General features: G+C 33.6%; 1 protein-coding gene across 10 annotated transcripts in view; it reads left to right on the top strand.

The window, feature by feature from the left end:
• The window catches only part of vegfaa (vascular endothelial growth factor Aa), a 30,392-nt gene that overhangs the window by 4,135 nt on the left and 1,814 nt on the right, over positions 1-24,443 (top strand). The window contains exons 3-8 of one of the 10 annotated variants that reach the window (XR_015510244.1): positions 4,350-4,394; positions 4,478-4,674; positions 7,247-7,323; positions 9,253-9,285; positions 17,612-17,836; positions 20,355-20,491. Coding sequence is in view for 5 of the 10 variants with exons in the window: in XM_087285155.1 (XP_087141281.1) it covers positions 4,478-4,674; positions 7,247-7,323; positions 9,253-9,285; positions 17,612-17,703; positions 20,355-20,470 (515 nt within the window). In the remaining 5 variants the exon portion in view is untranslated. 10 annotated transcript variants of the gene reach the window in all.

Raw genomic sequence — 24,443 nt, 5'->3', positions numbered from 1 at the left:
TTTGTAGAATAAATAGTGCCAGTAGTGTGTTCACACTGAAAACTCTAAAAATAATAAGTGCACTTTAATTACCCGGATGATGCACTCATTCAGCCGCTAAAATGAAGTGTGTAATGATGGACACTTCACGCACTCAACGACCGCACGTTTGCTTACGTAGCGGAAGGGGCGGAGCTATCGGACGCACATGTTGCGCCTCCCGATGGTGAATGCGGTTATACTCATGGCAGGTATTATTTGATAATTTGGTCGTTTATTTCCCTTATTTGGCGACCGTCAAACGTCATCAGGGAAACGGTTTGATTTTCCGCTTAGTAAAAAACCATAAGTGTGCCATTTGGGACGACACTACATACATATACTATCCTGTTGAGTTTGTTAGTGAATAAGTACATAGTGCATGAGTGCATAGTGTTCCATTTGGGACTCAGCTAGTATTTTTGAAACAAATGAAGACAGCAGCCTGACATGTTTACAGCTGCAAAATATTTTAAAAGTTTCTCAAAATAAACTATATTGTGCTCAAAGGGGGAAAAAAAGTTTTAGTTTTTCCAGGGTCTAAAAATGTCTTAAATTTCAAAAACTAAATTTAATTCCTTAAAAAATTCACTGAAAAATGCTGTTATGGGTCTTAAATACTTTTAAACAGGTCAAAATTTCACTAATTGTCCATGTAAAGCTATAGCCAATCAGTACAACCAACAAATCCATCTAAAAAAACTATTTAGCAATATGGTTTAACTGTCTTCCTTACATCCTTACAATAACATTTTGTTGAAAAGTTCTCCATGTTTTATGCATAAATGTTGTTTATTAAAGCTTTTAAAACTCTAAGACATTCTGATAGTCTTAAATTTAATATTGTTTATGCTACATTGCAATTGTGAAAAATATTCTGTTTTGGTTAGATTTTTATAAGACTTTTAGATTAGTATTGTGTGTGTCGATTAAATAAATGACACAAAAAAAATGTGTTTTTATATAGCATTTTAAAATAATCTAGAAGTTAAAGGTAGTTACCCTCAAAATAAATATTATCCTTGATTTAGACCTCAGAATTCTGACAATAATTTGTTGAACATTAGCAAATAAAATTACATTTAAAAACATTTAATTTATGTTGTGCATAATTTTTTTTATAGCTTTTTAAAATTAGCAAAGGTTGTGCTAATAACAATGTATGTATATAGTTAGAATTTGCTTGTTTTTACACATTATTTAAAATATGTGGCTAAGAAATAACTGAATTTTAATTAGGCAACTAATAATAATCCACTGATTATTACAGAATATTTATAATATATTTAAATAATATATATTTCACAGCATTTTGCCCTGTGAAAGTCTGACATTTCATCAATAATGGTCTTAAAAAGGTATTAAAAAGTCTTATTAAAGTCTTATTATTTGACGTGATGAAACCTGCAGAAACCCTGTGTTTTCCCAGACATTTAAAAATAAAATGTTTTAGAGCAGTAATCACAATACCGTGAAACCGTGATATTTTTATCCAAGGTTATCACACCTTCAGAATCTTATTACCGGCCCATGCCTAGCTGAAACAACACAATTCTTAATTTTATTTTGTGGCGACAACTTAATTGTTTTGTTCAACCTACTTAATTTTTTAAAAGGTTGTTCCAACACTTGTATTTTGTATTTTTACAGCGTATCTTCATTTGTGCTCAACCACAGAAAGAACCTGAAACAGGTTTTGAGAGTAAATGTTGACAGTAAATGATGACAAATTGTGTGTGAACTATCCCTTTAAGAGCGACCGAATCAAAACAGACCACGTGAGAGTTTGCACTTTGCTAAATAAAGATATGGGATACAAACATATGGCCATAAATGAAAAATGATAGGGCATTGGGTGAAACGTAGCTGGTGCCATCAGCAAAACCAGCAGTTATTGGCCGCATCATAAATAGGGTTGCACTTGGGGTTTTTTCACATGGCTTTGGGGCTGTGACAGATTCATGGGTGGCAGGAGCTCACGCAGGGTGGGCTTCTGGTAGAGGTCAGGTGTCTGCCATGAAACCTGGCGCCGCACTGCCTGAGGTCATGCTTTTCCCTGGCAGTCTGCAGGTCAGGAGGCTCTGGGGTCAGAATGAATGATGGCGAGCCAGTTTAAGGAGGTGTGCAGATTAGGGTGGACGTGCAAGTGAGGCACATGTGCTGCTGTGTGTGCCTCAACATGTGTGACGCTTCTGTTTTTTTTGCGCACTTGGCATAGTGAAGTCCCCAGTGTGCCCTGTGTGAGGCATTAATGTGAATTTTGCTGGGTTCAACACAATTCCTTCATGTTGTCCTAACACATTTGATGAAGTTATTTTAAAGTGGATTGAACATAGTTGTTATTAGGGCTGCATGATATTGGAAAAACTGCGATATTTTTTTATTTTGCGATATATATTGCAATATGAATACCATTTATTTTAAAAGAGTTAAAATCTTAGTATCTCTATTTGGAAAGAGGTTATGTTAGATCGATTGGGATGATTCTGCTGTGGAAGTGCTTCTCCATGAAATTTAATAAGCTATCTATAAACTTTTTGGCGTCCCCTGAAATATTTTCGTTGTGGTCTGTGCTATTTGCAGTGCGTTTTTGTAATTAAGGTCACAAATAATACAATTTCTTATACCTGCTTTATAAAATCATTATACAATCACAGGCTTCAAAAACACATGCAAATAATAAATTGTGATGCAAACTCAACATTGCATATCCTGTGATGTGACTATTACGAATGATCATATTGCGAAATGATAAATTTTGCAGCCCTAATTGTTATAAAAAAAACTCAAGAATTGTGTTGATTCAGCTTATTTTAAATATGTAGTTTGAACAAGCAGCACATCTTTTTTTATGATGTTGATTCAAACCTGTATGCTGTTATTTTGATTGTAAAACACAAAGGATGAATCTTCACGCCACTCTTTTCATATTTATCATGACTGTTGGATATAAAAAGGGCTGAGAAACAAAAAGAGAACTTGTGTTATATATTTTCCCTTGTGAAAAAACAGTGAGTAATTAATTTAAAACATCATCAAGCTTTTAAATTGATGTTAAATCTTACAGTAGGCGAATGTGTTTAAATAGATTGTTCACCCGTAAGTAATTCTAAAATTGTATGGATTTCTTTCATCTGCTGAACACAAAATAAGATAATCAGAAGGATGTTGTAAAAAAGCAGTGTTTGACATTCACTTAAGAACAAAAAAATCAATATAGCTTCCTTTGTGTTTGGAACAAGTAGAGGATGAATAAAACATCATCCTTTTTCAAAGTATAGTCAACTAATCGCTTTAAAAGCATTAATTTTATTCACGTTTTTAAAGTATAATCATTTAATCGCTTTAAAGCAGCAAGTTTACTCACTGTTTTTAAAGTTTAGTCAACTATTTACTTTTAAAAGCAACACGTTTACTCTTTTTTTAAAAGTAGTCAACTAATCGCTTTAAAAGCATCGGTTTTACTCTCTTTTTAAAGTATGATCAACTAATCCCTTTCAAAGCAACAAGTTTACTCACTTTTAAAATCAACTAATTGCTTTAAAAGCAACGGGTTTACTCACTTTTTAATGTACGATCAACTAATCGCTTTAAAAGCATCGGTTTTACTTTAAAAAAATCAGTCGACCGATCATTTTCAGACTCAACGTTTTTACTGACTTTTAAAAGTCAACGAATCATTTTAAATGCAACTGTATTTTAGTTTTTATTTATATATTTGTATTATTATTAAAAACTGTGCTGTAAATTAATTTAATTATAGTTAAACTAAACAGTTGAATGAATAAGCCAAGGTTTTAAGGTAAAATGTCATACTTTTGAAACTTATATGACATATACTATATAAATGAGTAATATATTTGTAATTACACCTTTTTAATGATGCCGTTTCATAGACATATTATCAAGTGTTTTCTCTTTTAATGCAATTAAATAGTCTTCAATTTCACTAATGCAATATTATGAGAGTTCAAAGCTTTATATTCTGTTAAACACAAAATAAAACATTTTAGGGAGCGCTGAAAAACGATAACCATTGACTTCCATTGGATGTGCTTTTCCTATTATGTAAGTCGACAGGTTTTCATCCTCCTTTAAAATATCTTCTGTTGTGTTCAACATAAAAATGAAGCTCATAAATGGTTTATATCCACTTGAGGTCGAGTAAATAGTAAATGTTCATTTTTGGATGAACTGCCCCTTTCAGCACATTTTTTTCCACAAGGGTAAAGACTTTTCGAAGCAGTAACAGACTCAGTCATGGTTAATAATGAATGAACAGTCATGCATGGAAAAGAGTCGCTGTAAAACTCTCTTTTTGTGTTTAACAGAAGAAAATAATTAATAACAGCAGACAGGTTTGGAATGACACAAAGGTAAGTTAACATTGAGAGAACTTTAGTTGAACGGGAGAACGGTGTGACGGTAACTGAACACTCTCGCTTTGCTTCCTCCTCAGTGATTCCCTTCATGGATGTGTATAAAAAGAGTGCGTGCAAGACCCGAGAGCTGCTGGTAGACATCATCCAGGAGTATCCCGATGAGATCGAGCACACGTACATCCCGTCCTGTGTGGTTCTCATGCGCTGTGCAGGATGCTGTAATGATGAGGCGCTCGAATGCGTCCCGACAGAGACACGAAACGTCACTATGGAGGTGAGACAGCTTTAATCCAGCATGTGCATATATATATATATACACAAATGAAGTCAGAATTATTAGCCCTCCTGTATATTTTTTCCCCAATTTCTGTTTAATGAAATGAAGATTTTATTCAACACATTGCTAAACATAATAGTTTTAATAACTCATTTCTAATAACTTATTTTTTTTATCTTTGCCATGATGACAGCACATAATATTTGACTAGAAATTTGTCAACACACTAGTATCCAGCTTAAAGTGACATTTAAAGACTTAACTGGGTTTATTAGGCAGGTTAGGGTAATTAGGCGAATCATTGTATAACAATTGGTAACACTTCAGTATGGGGACCAGTTCTTACTAAAACTATTGGTTTATTACCTGCCTTTTAAGATATTGGCCCTACTGAAAAAAACAGCTTAAACCAGCACAGGCTGGTTGGCTGGTTTTAATTCGTTGACCAGCCTGGTCTTAGAGCGGTTTTGGCAATTTCCAGGCTGGTTTACAGCCATTTTCCAGCCTGGTCTTAGCTGGTCATCTCCATGGCTAGAAAACTAGCTTGACCTGCCTAGCTAGGCTGGGAGCTCAGCCAAAAACAGCTATGTCCAGCTTAAACCAGGCTAGTCAAGCTGGTTTTAGCTGGATTTAACTGGTCATTTTCCAGCGTGACCAGCTAAGACCAGGCTGGAAATGGCTGAAAACCAGCCTGGAAGTGGCCAAAACCCCTCTAAAACCAGCCTGGTTGACCAGCTAAAACCAGCCAACCAGCCTAGGCTGGTTTAAGCTGGATTTTTTTAGCAGGGGGCTGTTTATTAATACTTAAAAAGCACATATTATGCATAATCTCACTCATACCCAATACCTAAACCCAACTACTACCCTAATAACTATTAATAAGCCGCTATTTAAGGGTTTATTGAGTTAAAAGTCAAGTTAATGGTTTGTTAATAGCGAAAATTGTACTTTTAAAAAGTGTGACCTTTTCTTATGAGTGTTTTTTATTAGGAGTGCATCTGCTAAACAGAATACATAAACAACAATAGAACAGAAATGGAAATAACAGGAATGTTTATAAACGGCAATGACAATCTGAATAATATTGGTAATATTTAAATAGTACTTAGTAGGGTTGGGCGATGACGACCAATTTGGTATCGTACGATGTCTAATATGAAACATCGCGATGGTTGATGGTATGTCGTCATAGGCGGTGGTAAATTAATTATGAATCATTAATTAATTATTAACGAATTAATTATTTGAAGTCTATCGTTTCAACTACCTCACCCGCATGGTCTTTGTTTTACACAATAACAAATCATACAGTAAATAATTAAAGATAAGTTACACACATAATTACCACCTGTCAATCACTTTTTCTGCAAACTCGTGAATAGGCAGAGTGATCTGTGTTGTTATAATGGTGTCGACAAACTTGGTTGGTAAAAAGGTGCACAACCAACAGGAATCAGCCAACAGTATCTGAGTTGTTCGCTAAAATTACTGAGTACAAATGTGAATGTGAAGGATTGAAGCATGACTGCCTGGACCCACTGTTTCCAGCGCATGACAGTGTATGTGCGTCTTTTCAGCGGTAGTGTGGAGGGAGGGCTGCTCAGAAATGCTAAACGATGGTGTGGATGTGGAAAGTTTTCATTCTAAAATGCCATTTAAAAACTAAGACCTATTAGTGTAAACGGGGCCTGAGTGTGTATTTTTCGCGAGCGGATTTGCAACGGTTGATTGCAACGGATTGAGGATTTGCAACGGTGGTTTGCGATGCCGGCTCAGCATCGTGGTGTCTGATGGCCATCGGTGATGGATGATGGCATTGTCTATCGCCCCAACCCTAGTACTTAGCATTCATAGACGTAATAATAATAATAATAAGGTAACACTTCAGTTTAAGTAACAATTCACACCCTTTATTACTGACTTATTCCTTGCCTATTATTAAGATATTAACTGTCTGTATGCATTTATAAAGTATGATCAAATTCTACATCCCTAATCCTGACCAATACCTAAACCCTGAACTACTACCTTACAAACTATTAATAAGGAGTTAATTAGTAGCTTATTGAGCTTGAAGTCTTAGTTAATGGTTGGTTAATATTGTCAACTATACATTAATAATAATAATACGACTAATATCAACAACAAAAGTTGTTAATGATGAAATAAATATTCTGCGATGACTGCAACAGTAATATCAATAATAATGAAGGTAATAACAACAATTCTAATAATGATGTGTAATGATGATAATAATAATAGTAATAATAGAAAAAAAGGACAGCCTTCGGCCTGCTTCCTATGACTACTATGCTCGCCCAACGTGGGGACCTTGAGGCGCTGTGAACTGGCATGTCAGCTATGTTGTTTACCGCTGCACACTGTGTTTATGTGGTTGAAACTGCTCTTGGCCACAGCTGAGGCCTGGTCTTGCTATTTATTCAAGTATCTGTTAACTTAAATTCATTAGACTGTGGTTAGAACATCATCTTCTCTTCGAAATCTCATATATTACAGTCATAAATGTGCAAGTATACCCTTAATGTGCTTTTTTTGTGTGTCCGTCTAGGTGCTGCGGGTCAAGCAACGCGTATCGCAGCATAATTTTCAGCTGAGTTTCACAGAACACACCAAGTGTGAATGCAGGTATGTCTGTTAAAGTCTATGTGAAGTCAAAACAGGCACTGTTTATTTGATTTTAGCGCACATTCTTATTTTTTACACTGTAAAAAATGTCGGCATTACTGACAATTTTGGTAGCCGGTAATACTGTAAAATTTACTAGTGCAGTGTAAATTAACAATTGCAGTTGTGCTGTAGTTTTACAGCACAATTATAATTATTAAATTCACAATAAACTTGTAAACTTTACAGTATTACTGGCAATTTTTACAGTATGACTGGCATAATTTACAAGCGCATGGGCATTAGCCAATAACAATTGTCTTGTAAAACTACAGCACAATTATAATTGTTAATTTAAAGTGCACTTGTGCAATTGTGCGCTGTAAAACTACAGGACAATTTTATTTAAAATTTACAATTGGACTAAATTAAAGTATAACTGGCCATTTTTACAGTACTACTGGCAATTTTTTACAATATTAATGGTAAAATTTACAAGTGTACTGTAAATTAACAATTACAATTGCGCTGTAAAACTACAGCACAATTGTAATTGTTAATTTACAGTGCACTTGTAAATTTTACAGTATTACTGGCAATATTTACTGTATTGCTGTCAATTTACAAGTTCACTGCAAATGAACAATTACAACTGCGCTGTAAAACTACAGGGCAATTATAATTGTTGATTTACATTGCGCTTGTAAATTTTACAGTATTACTTGCCATTTTTACAGTATTACTGGCAGTTTTTACAATATTGTACGATATTTACAAGCACATTATAAATGAACAATTACAACTGCGCTGTAAAACTCCAGCACAATGGTATTACTAATGTCTGACCATTTGCTTACATTTGTGGCGGTTCTTAACTGGTGATGTCACTTTGACGGCTTCAGCCACAATATTCTTAGCCCTGCCTCTCTTACTGTTAGTTTGCTAAGACTAAATGATGTGCAAAAAGAAAGCCCGCTCCCTACTCAATATTCAATTTCAGTTGCAAGTGCATCAACAAACTTAACAAAACTTATGGTTCATGCTGAGATTAATTTAGGAATAAATGTAATAAATAAAAAGATATTTCAATTCAGATTCTGATGACTTAATCTGCTATTTGCTTTTCTAATATTGGAATGATATTAGAGCTGCACAATTAATCTAGTGGCACACTAATGTGTATTTAATGTTTAATGTTGTGCTTCTATTTTAGGTGTGACTTTTTAACATTCTGTAAAGGGTCTACGGATGAAAAATAGCCATTCTTGGCTAATTCTGGCACATTTTACAGTAATGTTTATTAATGTGCATTGACCCTGTAAACAAATAAACTAAACTAAATCAGTGGCAATTTTCATGCGCATTTTGTCAGTAAAGCCGGTTCTGTAATCAGTAGGAAATCTCCAGCACCTGCTTTCAGATGGAGCAGCTTTTGCTACACAGCCATAGTTCCCTGACAATGATTTAATTGGTGTGATTATGAAATCGAAGATAACCATTCTTCATGTTTGCGTGCCTTCTCAGTGATCTATGGCTCTGTATTGCTACTACATCGGAAAGTATGTGAAAACACCACATTTAATAACGCTTTTACTCCAAACTCACTTTATAACTTCAATTGTGTGTCTAAAATTTGTGAAAGGATTTCATAGTCGACTCTCGTTTAATCAAAAAAAAGTAGTTAAATCGTTTATTTGATTTCCTGTTGACTCTTCTTGAGCACCCTCTGGCTTTAGGAGATTTACTACTTATAACAGAGCCGTGCTTTCCTGACAAGATGTGCATGAGAATCACAGCTTTTGCCAAATTGCAATATCATTTTTAATCATCACGCATTCTTAAAAGGTGTCTTGCTGCTGAAATGTCCTTTAAAAATTCTTGTAATCTGAGTGAATGAATCCTTTGAGTTATTTATTGTGAATTAATCCTCGGTCGCATCTTCTTTTTCAGGCCAAAGGCAGAAGTCAAAGCAAAGAAAGAAAAGTAAGTTGAGTTTTCATTTCATCTCATGAAAGATTATTTCCTATGTCAAGCTTTTTGGGTGATTTTATGATTATAGATTCTATTTTTCCTACGGGGCATTCTGGGAATTGCTTAGGGTTTGTTTGTTGATCGCGTGGATGGATTTACATGTAGATGGCACAGGGCGTTTCTTAACACGCAGCTAAAAATGTGCAATGACTGGGCTGATCGACCGGCAATGAGAAGCAGCCAGCTGGACACTGTGCTAGCAGCTAACACTTACCAGCAAGAGGCAGTTTATCACTAACTGTTTGCCTAGATTGACCAATCACAATCCAAGCATAAGCAGTGGATTCCTGTAGGAGCTAGACGAAAATGACTTGCCTCGTCAGTGAGTTGGTGTTTATCTAATGTAAATGACTCAGCCTCAGCAGTCTGTATGTGAGTGGAGAGAATGTGTGAGACAGCTGAGGTGATGTGGGTGAGAAATCCAAGCGTGCATTTATTCATCATTTCCAGACTCACGCTGCTTGCATTGTCATAAATGGCGCATTCCATTTGCTTATTATTCTATTAGTACTTATAAGGCGGTTTTGCCTCGTATGAAAACACTCTAAATGAACTCAGATGTCCACAGCGTCTGTGCAGTTCACTTTGTAAACACACAGGACTCGGGGTTTACTTTATATTCACTTATATTTCATTCCAACTCTAAAGTTCCAGGCAGTCTACCCCTTCTTGCTATTGACTTTAGTAATAAAGTAATGGCTAAGAGAAATACATACTTGTGGAAGTATCAAAAATTCCTCAAATTAATTAAGGATTCATCAAAAACGCAACAAAAAAGTGAACAATTTGCCTGCAAACTCAGTTTGGTTTGGTTAAGATCAAAATTTTGTTAAGATTTTCTCAATGATACACTAAAAAATTTGACATTTGTTGTTTGCTCAAACTACTTATTTAAAAATAAACTTTTTTTTAGCCTTTTTTGGGGGGGACAACTTAATTGTTTCATGTTCAATACCCTTAAAGTTTACTCAATTTACTTTGAATGTTTGCTCTTTAATAATAATGTTTTCAAAATATTGTTTACAGCTACTGAAAAGAATCACTTGAAGAATATTGCATCAATATTGACAAAATATTCCCATTTAAAACGTACAGTTATTTGAACTACATTAAAATATAAACCACTTAAACTTATTTTAATTTCAAATTCTTCTTTAAAGTTTCTAAAAATTAAGAAAATTGTAAGAAAAAAAGAAGAAGAAAAAAAGAAAATGAAGAATTTGCCAGCAAATTCAGTTTGGTTTGGTTAAGACCAAAATTTTTTGGTTAAGACAAAGATTTTCTCAATGATACACTAAAAATTTGACATTTGTTGTTTGCTCAAACTACTTATTTAAAAATGAGCACGCACACGAAACAACATTTTTTTGAGCCTTTTTTGGGGGGACAGCTTAATTGTTTCATGTTCAATACACTTAAATTTGTTAAAACCAACAAGTCCCATTTAAAACTTAGTTATTTGAAAGACATTAAAATATAAACTACTTAAACTTATTTTAATTTCAAATTCTTCTTTAAAGTTTCTAAAAATTAAGAAAATTGTAGGAAAAAAAAAGAAGGAAAAAAAAAAGAAAGTGAAGAATTTGCCAGCAAATTCAGTTTGGTTTGGTTAAGGCCAACATTTTGTTAAGATTTTCTCAACGATATACTTAAACGTTGCTCAAACTACTTAATTAAAATGAGCTGAAACAGCACAATTTTTGAGTTTTTTTGGGGGACAACTTAATTGTTTTATGTTCAATCCACTTAAATTTGTTAAAACCAACAAGTTTACTCAATTTACTTTGAATGTTTGTTCTTTTATATTAATGTTTTCAAAATATGATTTACAGCTACTAAAAAAATCTAAGAGATCACTTGAAGAATATCACATCTTGACAAAATATTCACATTTAAAATTTGCAGTTATTTAAAAAACACTGAAATATAAACACCTTTAACCTATTTTGATTTCAAATTCTTCCTTAAAGTTTCAAAAATGATATAATAATAATAATAAATATGACAACAACAACATTATTAAAATGATAAATGCGGTATTAAAATTCAGTATTATTCAGTATTAAAAATGAAATGTCATTAAAAATTATGTCTAAACAATGCTAAAGTAATGCAGGACTCTAGGCTTTGGATTTAATTCCAACTCTAAAGCTCCAGGAAGTCCACCCCTTCTTGCCACTGACTTTAGTAATAAAATAAAAAGAAATACATCCTTGAGGAAGTATCAGCAGAATATCATCAAATGCATCAAAAATGTATTAAATTCGTCAACGATTCATTAAAAAGGCAACAAGAAAGTGAACAATTTGTCAGCAAATTCAGTTTAGTTTTGTTTAGACTACTTATTTAAAATGAGCTGAAACAACATATTTTGAGATTTTTTTTGGGGGGGGGGGGGGGGACAACTGAATTGTTTTATGTTCAGTAAACTTAAATTTGTTAAAACCAACAGCAACCAACTTATTTTGATTTCAAATTCTTCTTTAAAACTTCAATAAAAAGAAGAATGCTATAATAAAATGACAACAACATTATTAAAACAAAACCAGAACCATGTTAAAGTAACCCAGGACTCTGGGTTTACTTTCTTTTCACCCCTTCTTGCCACTGATTTTAGTAATAAAATAATGACTCAGCACACAGCAGCATTATTAAAATGAAAATCAGAGTGATAAAAATGTAATGTAACTCAATATAATTTCCAAACCACGCTCAAGTAACAGTCCATCACCTTTATCTCCACTGGATTACTATCGCCACAAAGTATAAAAAGCTCCAGGCATTATAAAAGTATAAAAATAAATTATTAATGCTCAGTAAAACAAATAATAACGTAACAGAGTGAACCGTGAGCGCATATTGAATGCCACAAATGAAGTTCATTCAAAAGCATGCTATCATGTTGAATTTCGATGCAAATGTATTCAGTTATACTGTCCATCAAAGTCATCGTGACTCCCAGAGCACACCTCGACACGCCTTCAGCTCCCGTTTGACCACAACAAAGCGAAATGAAATGCTTGACTGTTCTCACACCCAAACAGTGAAATCAACATCCACTCAGTGTTACAACATCCCAATCCCTCCTGCTCCTCAGGCACAAACTCACCGCGACTTACTCACCACACAACACCCAAAAACTAAACCTGCTCTTCCTTTCAGAGATATCGTTTAGACGTCTGCCAGAAATAGACATGCAACTGCTATAAAAAGACAAGACTCTTAGAGGACAATCTGCCGAACATGCAATCAAAACGTTAGTCATCATGCTAGATCTATTAAATGAAAGACTGATATGGACCGTTAAAGTTCTTCTGGAATATACTGTTTGTATCATTTGAGTCCCGGCTGGGTCAGTTGGCATTTCTATGTGGAGTTTGCATGTCCTTACCGTGTTGGCGTGGGTTTCCTCCGGGTGCTCCGGTTTCCCCCACAAGTCCGAAGACATGCGCTATAGGTGAACTGAATAAACTAAAACGGCCGTGATGTGTGTGAATGAGTGTTTATGGGTGTTTCCCAGTACTGGGTTGCAGCTGAAAAGGCATCCGCTGTGTAAAACATGCTGGAAGAGTTGGCGGTTCATTCCGCTGTGGCCACCCCTGATGAATAAAAGGACTAAGCTGAAGGAAAATGAATGAATGGAACGTTATTGTAAATGGTCACCATTTATTATAACTCAGAGAGAGAACTTTAAAATAATGTATGAACCAGCGACCTTCTTGCTGTGAGGCGATCGTGCTACCCACTGCGCCACTGTGACGTGCCTTTGAACATTCATTTCAAAATACTTTTTAATAATTACCTTAATAGGATAACATGTTGCCAGCAATATGTAGATATATGTAATATGTCAAATAATATCGCTTCAGGGCCATCATTACCATAGAGGCAGTAGTGTGTGGAGCTCATCAGACGTGACATTTCAGTGGACTGATGCTCTGACCTGCCAATAACCGGCGGTTTTATGGGATTTGTTTGGGTTTTTCTGGCAGCTGTGAAGTGAAGACCACCCGCCGATGCTCACACTTGCTCAACACTGACCCTTAATGCTTCCCCCGTACTAATCATAGTAACAAGTGCCGTTAACCCACTTTTATTTTTAGCCTTTTAAACAGTAGGTGATCCCGGGACAGAGGTTATTGTTGGTTACCGAGAGCTGCTTCACAAACCTTCTTTACTTCCATTGTGTCTTAAGCTTTGTGTGCGATTATACATTGACCGCTAATGTATCTGACGCCACATGTGAATGTCATGGGGTTATATAATGCTAATATGTGTGTGCGTTTTTTCCGTAATTCACATATGCACACTAAAAAGTGACTTTAAAGTGCTTTACAGCAATGTGCATTATTCAATTTAAGCTTTATGAAAGGGGCTTTGTGTTATTAACTAAGATATTCAAGTATTTTAACATTTAAATCAGTCATAAAGTTGCTTTTTAAAATATGAATGAGGTCAGTCGAGTGTTGATTCAGTTTGGTTCAATAACTATGTGTCTGTGTTCCTTAAAGTGCAATTTGTACCAATTTAACCTGTATAAATAGTTGAAATAAATGAACACATGGTGGTTCAGTCACTTTACAGCAAAAAGGTCGGTCCCACTTTATATTAAGTGGCCTTAACTAATATGTACTTACACAGGAATTAATAGTTTGTTACAATGTACTTATTGTGTAAAAACATGTATTTACTGTGCACTTATGCTTGATTAAATACCTGTATGTAATTACATCTGTAATTAACTTCTGTAATTACACTTGTAAATACACTGTTGACCATCCCTTACACCTTAACCCACCCTTAAACCTACCCACACCCCCAAACCTGTCCCTAACCCAACCTCTATCCCAACTCAAGAGCACCACAAGTGCTCTCAAATACTTTATGAACACAGTAAGTACATTGTATTTATTTTTTGATGTAAGTACATAGTAGTTAAGGACACTTAATATAAAGTGGGACCAAAAGGTCTCTGGTTTGAGTCACAGCAAGGCCAGTTGGCATTTCTATGTGGAGTTTGCATGTTCTCCCCATGTTTGTGTGGGTTTTCTCTGGGTGCTCCGCTTTCCCCCACAGTCCAAACACATGCGGTACAGGTGAATTGGGTAAGCAGATTTGTCCATAGTGTGTGAGTGTGAATGAGTGTGTATTGGTGTTTCCCAGAACTAGGTTGCGACTGGAAGGGCATCTCTTGCATAAAACTAATGCTGGAGTAGTTAGTGGTTCATTCCACATACATATCCCAACATACATCACTGGCAATCATGACAATATATATATATATATATCTTGTGTTTTAGGGTACCACCTTAAAATAAGACTAGCTATTTCCAGCGTTGTTGCTTTTGAAAGAGTTAAATTACAATATTGCATCTTTTTTAAAGTAATTAAATTTCTAACTAGTTACTTTTTAAGGCAGGTAACACAAAAGTATGTTTTATGTGTATTTGTAAGATTAGGAATTTTTAACGCTAATATATTACAAGTCACTTTTATATTTTAAGTAACTAAATGTGTTAGTTACTTTTTAAGAAAAGTAATGCGTAATTATTACATTTTTATTTGTTTATAAAATGAATACAGGCTTAATGTTGTCAAATATTAATTTTAAAAGTAACTTTACCGTTTTGCAATACATATTTCCTGTGTAAATATGGTAATTAGACTTGAATTATGTTCAGGAGGGTCCGGCAGCAGCTGTGTGTGTGTGTGTGTGTGTTCAGGTGATGAGTCGGGTCAGAAAGGCTCAGAGAAATCCTCATGGGTTTTAGCGGCGTCTCTCTCCGCACGTAGGCAAGCGTTCGCTGATTCACAAGCTCAAGTTCAGCTGCTTGTACTTCGATCCTCACCTCTAAGCTCCTCAAACACACACATATATACACACTCAATCCCTTTAGCTGCTTATCTGGACTGTAGAGTCTGTGTGTTTCCTCATGAGGCCTGTTCATGACGCGCTGCTCCTCGATTTAATTACTGCTCATTAAGGTTGTCACAATAGCAACATTTCAACAAGCAACACTAAAGTCAGTGCAGTTTCAGGATCCACAGGTACAAAGATACCTCAGCAAAACTCAATAATGAATATGTATACTAACGATTTGTGTATATATAAATATTAGCTATATGGATTCAAAATGGTGGCTTTTATAGTATATTTACATTTTTGGTGATCCAGGACTACAAAATCTTTGTTGTTTGCTCATTTTGCTTATTTTAAAAGAGCTGACAAAACACATTCTTAAATTTTGTTTTTTTTTGGGACAACTTAATTGTTTTTGGTTCAGTCCACTTAAATTTGCTAAAACCAACATGTTTACTCAGTTCCTTCATGTCGACCCAACACAAATCAATGTTGTGCTAAAATACATACAATAGCCAAAATACATTGTATGGGTCAAAATATTTTTACTTTTATGCCAAAAAGTCATTGGAATATTAAGTAAAGATGATGCTCCATGAAGATATTTAGTAAATTTCCTACCCTAAACATGTGAAGACTTAACTTCACATTGGTTTTTCGTATTGCTAAGAACATTTGGACAACTTTGAAGAAGATTTTCCAACAGTCTCATTGGGAATATGTGCCCAGGGCTACAGTTTTGAGAACCGAGAAGTATGTGCTTGTGGACACATATATGGATGTATTTTGTGTGTAAAATGAATGCTACGAGGTGGTACAGATAACTGGTTACATCCTTATGGACATATTTTCTTTGCTGCTTATTTTTAAAGAGCTGACACAACACATTCTTCAATTTTTTTTTTTGGGACAACTTAATTGTTTTTGGTTCAGTCCACTTAAATTTGCTAAAACCGACATGTTTACTCAGTTTCTTCATGTTGACCCAACACAAATCAATTTTGTGCTAAAATACATACAATAGCCAAAATACATTGTATGGGTCAAAATATTTATACTTTTATGCCAAAAAGTCATTGGAATATTAAGTAAAGATGATGCTCCATGAAGATATTTAGTAAATTTCCTACCGTAAACATGTGAAGACTTAACTTTATATTGGTTTTATGTATCGCTAAGAACATTTGGACAACTTTAAAGAAGATTTTCCAACAGTCTCATTGGGAATATGTGCCCAGGGCTACATTTTTGAGAACCAAGAAGTATGTGTGTATGTGAAGAATTTTGAGTGTAAGATGAATGTTACAGAGTAGTACAAATTACTGCTTACCTCCTTATTGACATTTTCTGGTGTGACTGATTAGCTTTGTAGCTCGCTACTTAGTGTTGGACTTTGGATGCGGAGACAAGCGGTTGTAGTCTGGTGAAGGACGGTAACAGAAACCTGCCTCTGGTGAATTTACGAAAAATGGCACATATTAGAAAATGTGCCCCAGGAACTTATTTGAGATTGTCAACCTTTACAAGGCTAGTGGACTACTGAAAAAACTGCAAGACGTAGCCCAGGTACATATTTCTCAGTTCTCAAAGATCTAGCCCTGGGCACATTAATCAAGTGAGCCTGGGTTAAGATTTTCCCAATATTTACAATATTTTTTAACACTCCGATTACAGATTTTTAAATATTTATGTCTCAGCCAACAAATTTGTCAATGCAAAACTTATTTATGGTGGTGCTTAAATGCCATTTTCCAAAATTCAAAACTTATGATTGCTATTGTGGTTCTTGGTCACATTTTTAGTGTTTTATGCTCGAAAAAGCTCACTTTATTTAGTCTAGCATTATTTAATATTACTAAATAGTATGTATTTAAAATATACAAACATACAAGTATGGAAAAATTAAGAGTGCGCTTGGAAATTCTCTGTTTATCTGGATTTACAATACTTATGTGTTTGAATAAAACTTTGTTTTGTTTTGTGAAGTACTGAAGGCATTTCTTCAAATTTAAAATAAAATGATGTCAGTGTTGTTTTTTATTTGTTTTTGCCTCATTTAAGTGAACAAAAGAGAATAATAAAAAAATCTATGTTTAGTCAAATATCCCAGATTTTCAATCACCATTCTCAGCTAATTAAAAATGCATTATTGTGTGACCAATTAACTTTTTTTTTTTAGAAAAAAAGGACAATATTTACTTTCAAATGTAGAAGAAATGTGATCAGACCTTTATAGAACACAAATATTAACAATTTGTGATATGTATAAAACTTTTTACTAAGTATTTAAACATTAGGCGGAAGCGACAAACAAAAATAAATTTGCATTATTTTTTTTTGTAACAACTTAGTGCTTTTGAGATCGTGGCGCTGCTTCTCTTAGATGTCCTATTCCTGCGTTATTCTCCTGTTTTGCAGAAAGCCCAGAGTGAGGAGGGTTAAAAACCCAAACAGAGCGAGAGAGGGAGATTCAGGCGGTCTCAGCGCCTCGGCTCACCTGCGCTCAAGCAGTACTTTACTCTCAGTCATTGGCTTTATTTATGGCCAGCTTGTTTGCTCTTTGTAATCTCACTCAGTCTGCATTTATTTTGACTCATATTCACACTGTTGGCCCACGGCCCGCAAAGAGGAAAGCAACCAAAGGTGAATAAACAGTGGCTGCATGACTGTCTCTGTCATTAACTAATGTACAGCTGGGATGAGGCTCTGCACACCTGCATTACTGTAGCGTTTCTGACAACAGCTGCTCTACTGTACACATGGGACTTTGTTTGAAGAGCTTCAGTCAAAATAATGATTTCCTTTGAGTTCGTTAATACATATTAATCATCATGGGGAAAGTCATTTTAATCAGTTTATTTAATTACTTTACTACATAATTCTGTCTTATTTTGTGAATTACTGATGGCATTTCTTCCAAATTTAAATGGGATTTTCTCATTAGCATAAAATAACAAAAAATGGTGTATGCTTTAAAATAAAATGTTTTTTTTTTTAAAGCAATGGTTTTACTTAATTTTATAGTCAACTAATCACTTTAAAAGCAACAAGTTTACTCACTTTTTAAAAGTATAATCAACTAATCGCTTTTAAAAGCATTGTTTTTTACTCAGCTATTTTAAATTAAAGTCAATTAATCACTTTAAAACCATCGGTTTTACTCACTTTTTTAAAGTATGATCCACTAATCGCTTTTAAAAACAGTGAGTAAAACCAATGCTTTTAAAGCGATTAGTTGACTACATTAAAAGCATTGGTTTTAGGCACTGTTTTTTAAAGTATAGTCAACTAATCGCTTTAAAAGCATTGTTTTTACTCACGTTTTTAAAGTTTGATCAACTAATAGCTTTAAAAGCATCGTCTTTTACTCAGCTCTTTTAAAGTACAGTCAATTAATCACTTTAAAACCACAGGTTTTACTATTTAAAAAAATAATAAACTCAATTAATCGCTTTAAAAGCATCGGTTTTACTCACTTTTTTAAAGTAAAGTCAGCTTTTCAAGCATCGGTTTTACTTTTTAAACTAAAGTCAATTATTGACTTAAAAGCTTCAGTTTTACTCACTTTTTTTAAAGTATGATCCACTATTCGCTTTAAAAAACAGTAAGTAAAACCAATGATTTTAAAGCGATTAGTTGACTACATTAAAAGCATTGTTTTTTCGCACTGTTTTTTAAAGTATAGTCAACTAATCGCTATAAAAGCATTGTTTTTACTCACGTTTTTAAAGTTTGATCAACTAATCGCTTTAAAAGCAACAAGTTTACTCACTTTTTCAAAGTATAATCAACTTATCGCTTTAAAAGCATCGGTTTTACTCACTGTTTTTAAAGTATAGTCAACTAATCGCTTTAAAAGCATCGTTTTTACTCACATTTTTTAAGTTTGACCAACTAATCAGTTTAAAAGCATTGATTTTATTCACGTTTTTAAAGTATAATCAATTAATCGCTTTAAAGCAGCAAGTTTACTCGCTGTTTTTAAAGTTTAGTCAACTATTAACTTTAAAAGCAACACGTTTACTCACATTTTAAAAGTAGTCAACTAATCACTTTAAAAGCATCGGTTTTACAATCGTTTTTAAAGTATGATCAACTAATCCCTTTAAAAGCAATGAGTTTACTCACTTTTTTAAAGTATGATCAACTAATCCCTTTCAAAGCAACAAGTTTACTCACTTTTAAAATCAACTATTTGCTTTAAAAGCAACAGGTTTACTCACTTTTTAATGTACGATCAACTAATCGCTTTAAAAGCATCGGTTTTACTTTTAAAAAATCAGTCAACCGATCACTTTCAGACTCAACGTTTTTACTGACTTTTAAAAGTCAACGAATCATTTTAAATGCAACTGGTTTTTAGATTTTGTTTATATATTTGTATTATTATTAAAACTGTGCTGCTAAACTGTGTCACCTGTGGTCGAACAAGCCATTTTTGCAAACACTGCTCTTGCTTCATGCTTTCCATGGTGTATATGTGAATCTGTCTGCGTGTGTGTTTGTAAAAGCAGTCTGTGTTGTCTGTGTTTCTGATTTCACTGTTGCCACTAATCATCATTTCTCATTTCTGAATGTTTGACGGACGAACGGGTTCATGCTTCGCTCGCATCACACACAAGCCCAGCTTTCCTTCCGCCATTCATGCTAAATCTGACAAAAAGCTAAATCTGTAGCGTTTGATGCGGTGAGGTTGTGTGTGATGGTGAGGTGCATGAGTGTGTGTGGCCGTGCACTGCGGAAACTGCTTTTCTTACTTAAGAGTTTTTGCCCCGTTTCTAGTCCAAATATCAAAAAAGTATTAAATTATAAAGCATTTTCTGAACAAGTAAAAATACTGTTTTGTTTTCAGAGATAATCTATCAAAATAAATAGAGTTTTTTATTAAAGCAAGCTAAATAATCTGCCAATAGGGTAAGCAAAATAATCAAACAAGATTATTTAGCGTGTTTTACAGAAAAAACACACTTAATTCTGACGTTATTAATACTAGTACAGAAAATGCTTTTTTAATGTGAGAATTTTTGATATTTGGACTAGAATTAGTTTAAGTAAGAAATGCTTTTTTTATTGCAGTGTGTGTGTATGTGTGTGTCCAGCGCTCTTCCCAGATCACTAGTGCTTAGTTGTCTCTCTGTCTCTCCTTCTGCTTCTCTTGCAGCCACTGTGAGCCTTGCTCAGAGAGAAGGAAGCGCTTGTATGTGCAGGACCCCCTCACCTGTAAATGCTCCTGCAAATTCACACAAATGCAATGCAAGTCCAGACAACTTGAGTTAAACGAAAGAACTTGCAGGTTTGTTTATGAACTGCCACCATGTGCAACACGCATCTTGTCTTCCGGTCTCTTCTGAAAACCCTTTCTCCTTGCTGAAACGTGCATGATTCCAGCGCTTGTTGCATTATCTTATAGGCTGCGTCTGCATTGGTCTGGATACATGGAGAAATGTTTGCCTTCTGTCTGCATTTAGCTGCATTTTGTCGTGCATGCATCATTTACTTGAAGATGCTCTTCCTGATTGATATTGTGGTATGTTATATTATATATCAACTTTAAATAATTTTTAAAATATTGATGTTTAAGAGAGCAAGGACATTTTTTATACAATATTTTTATAATGTTTTTTTTGTGTGGAGAAAGTCTTATTTCCTTCATATTTTTAAAACCATTTTTTAAGGTTATTAAATAATAATATATTATTAAAAATAATATTATTAGCCACCTTTATTCCCTTTTTTCCAATTTTTTCTCTGATTGGCTACAGAACAAACCACTTTTCAATGACTTGTCTAATTAACTTTTACAATTAACCTAATTATCATAATAAGGCCTTTAAATTGCACTTTAAGCTAAACACTATGATGTAATACAATGTTTTTCTTTCTTAACGTTTTTTTTTGTCTTACTTAATGTTTCTAGATATTCATAGATATTCTCCAAATATCTTAAATCAGAAAGCATGACCATTAAAAATTAATTAATTTATATATATATATATATATATATATATATATATATATATATATATATATATATATATATATATATATATATATGTATGTGTGTGTGTGTATATATATATATATATATATATATATATATATATATATATATATATATATATGTATGTGTGTGTGTGTATATATATATATAAAATATAAAATTAAATTAAATGACACTCAAATAAATAATCTTACTTTCTGCTTTCTGGTTTGAAATAAGACTGTTACTTTAAAAATATATATAACAAGATGCTAGAACTTATTTTAATAAGTTAATCAAGTTTCAACTACACTTTAAAAAGCAATTACCCCCAAAAAATCGAAGTAAACCCATTGCCTTAAAAGTGACAAGTTGATTTTTCTTCCAAAAATATAAAGTATTTCTGTTTCAACTTAGAACTATTAAGTTCACTTAACTTAATTTTTATTATTATGCACATAGTTTACATAGAATTATAAGCCCCCCTGAATTATTACCCCCCCCCCCCCTCTCTCTTATTTCCTCTATTTCTGTTTATCGGAAATAATAATAGCTTGTTCGGCAGTCAGTCGAAAAACAATATTGCTTATGGGGGCTAATAATATTGACCTTAAAATGGCTTTTAAAAAATGAAAACAGCTTTTATTCTAGCCGAAATAAACCAAATGAGACTTTCTCCAGAAATAAAAACATTTTAGGAAATACTGTGAAAAATTCCTGAATCTGTTTAACATCGTTTGAGAAATAGTTGCTTAAAATAGGGCTAATAAATTTGACTTCAACAAAATGAGCATTTTCGGATGTATCCAGAATGATGTATCTGCATGTTCAGGTTGACTTTGTGTGTACAGTATGTGTGTGTTTGTGTTTGTTTGGTATAATGTACGACACAACTAAATCTAGCGCATCCCTGCCTTGCACTAACAGACGTCACTACATGCTGTGTAGTGTCAACATTGTGGATTTGATATCATAATGAACTGTTTACGTGACGTTAATGAGGTATTTTGTCAACAAGAACTATGATTTGGTGTTTTCCAGTAAGCAGGGAAAGTGCATATGTGTGTGTTTGTGAAGTGGATCATCATCTTATCATTTATTGCTCATTGTTTTGTGTTCAGACCGTAATTTGCTGACAAAGTGCGGAAATCACAGCATTTTTTGGATTTTAGTGTTGAAGTAAAATGTGAATATCAGTGTGTCCATGCGGTTTGCTTCTCATCAAATGTCCTACCAGTGTGTGTGTGTGATCTTATGTGTTAACAGACTTTACAGTGTTGGGCGTAACGCATTACAAGTAACACAAGTTACATAATAATCATACTTTTCCAAGTAACGAGTAAAGTAACTACTATTAAGAAATGTCATAATATTTGAGTTACTTTTTTGAAAATGTAACCCGAGCTACATTTTTTAAATTAAATTAATTAGAATAAATTAATAAAAATACATTAGGCACGATGAATCACGCCGTCAATGAGAGAATGTGTTCAACATTTTGAACGCATCGAAGAAAAGGGGATTAGAGTCTTAATGGACAGTGATTTTACGTAAGACAGATAGCACAAAAGTAGTACACACATTGCATTAAACTTACAATAATCTGTATATATGACATGTATAGCTCTGGGTTAAGGATGTTCTCAGATAACATTGTCCTAATATATTATTTATTATATGTTTTTTAAAGGTAAACGTAGACGTGGGTTATACAGTGTGTTGTTAATTGCAGAGCTCCTCTATTAAAAAAAGAAAGGAAAAAATAGCCAGGTAATAAAAAGTAACTCAAAAGTAGCGTAACACATTACTTGCCATAAAGAGTAAGTAACGTAACTAGTTACTTTTTTGGGGAGTAACTCAATTTTGTAATGCACTACTTTTTAAAAAAGTAACTTTCCCCAACACTGTTACTCTATATGTGTTACTGTCATATTCAGTGGAAATGCAAGCATCTTTTGGTTGTCCGGTGATTCCACCCAAACTATAACTCCTTTCAAAGGTGTTCTTCAATATGACCTTTAAATTGACTAAACTGTGACTTATATGTCAAATAAAATACAATTAATAAGTAATATGAATAATTCTCATTAACTTACGGCCGCAGCTGTATCCTTTCTAGCAACAACCCTTATGCAGCGTGTAATATTGCCAAGCGCATTATCGCTGTCAAAATGAAATCAACTTTATTCTAGTTTTACAGTTGAAAAGAAATGTATTAGCCACCTTATGACATTTAAATTTATTTTAAAGAGGACATTTTTACCATGATAATTTTATTTAAGTATTTCGTATAACTCGTTTTTATGTCTTAAAGAAGGGCTATGTTTAACAAATCTCCTAGCTCTTGAAAATGTAAACTAAGTAAATGAAAAGAATTTAATATTTTTAAGGCTAATAATTTAATCTGTATTTACAGTTATATAGGAAATTACTTCTATTCTTTTTGAAATTTGGGTAAAGTTAACTTATGGTATACTAAAATATATTACTATTAAAACCTTTACGTGTATTTTAGTTTACCATAAGTTCACTTTAACCATATTTCAAAAAGAATAGAATTAATTTCATGTATAACTGTAGATGCAGACTAAATTATTATAAAGGGAGTCGAGTGGGTGGAGTCACATATTAATTAATGGATTTCCTTAACTGTGCAAAGTCTAGAAGGGATACAGCTGCGATCGGAAATTAATGAGAATTATTTATATTATTTATTAAATTACCCATTAATTGTATTTTATTAAAGGCTACCCTAAACCCAACCATCAAATTAATGCAAAAACAGTAATTATAGAGAGTATTATTCGTATTATTCAATAACTCACTCATTAAATTGTATTTTATTAATCCCTACCCGATCTCTAGGCCTTAAATAATGTAAAACATTTCATTCGGAAATCACAGAGTGATTAAACAGGCTACAAGAAGTCTGATTGGCTACAAGGAGTCAAGTGGGTGGAGTCACATATCAATAAATGCATAACATGTCCTTAACTGTGCAAAGTCTAGAAGAGATACAGCTGTGGTCGGAAACTAATGGGAATTATTTATATTATTTATTAAATTACCCATTAATTGTATTTTATTAAAGTCCACCCCAACCCTAAACCCAAACCCAACCACCAAAATAATGCACAAACAGTAATTATACAGAGTTTTCATATTATTTATGAAATAACTCATTAAATTCTACTCACCTCTACACCCTAATAATGTAAAAACATTCCATTGGGAAATAGTAGAGTGAGTAAACAGCCTTAACTCTGATTG

The sequence above is a fragment of the Danio rerio genome, chromosome 16 (assembly GCF_052040795.2).
Source record: "Danio rerio strain M-AB ecotype USA chromosome 16, GRCz13ab, whole genome shotgun sequence".
Lineage (NCBI taxonomy): Eukaryota > Metazoa > Chordata > Actinopteri > Cypriniformes > Danionidae > Danio > Danio rerio.
The sequence above is the reverse complement of the archived record's forward strand: the minus strand, read 5'-3'. Positions and strand labels throughout refer to the sequence as shown.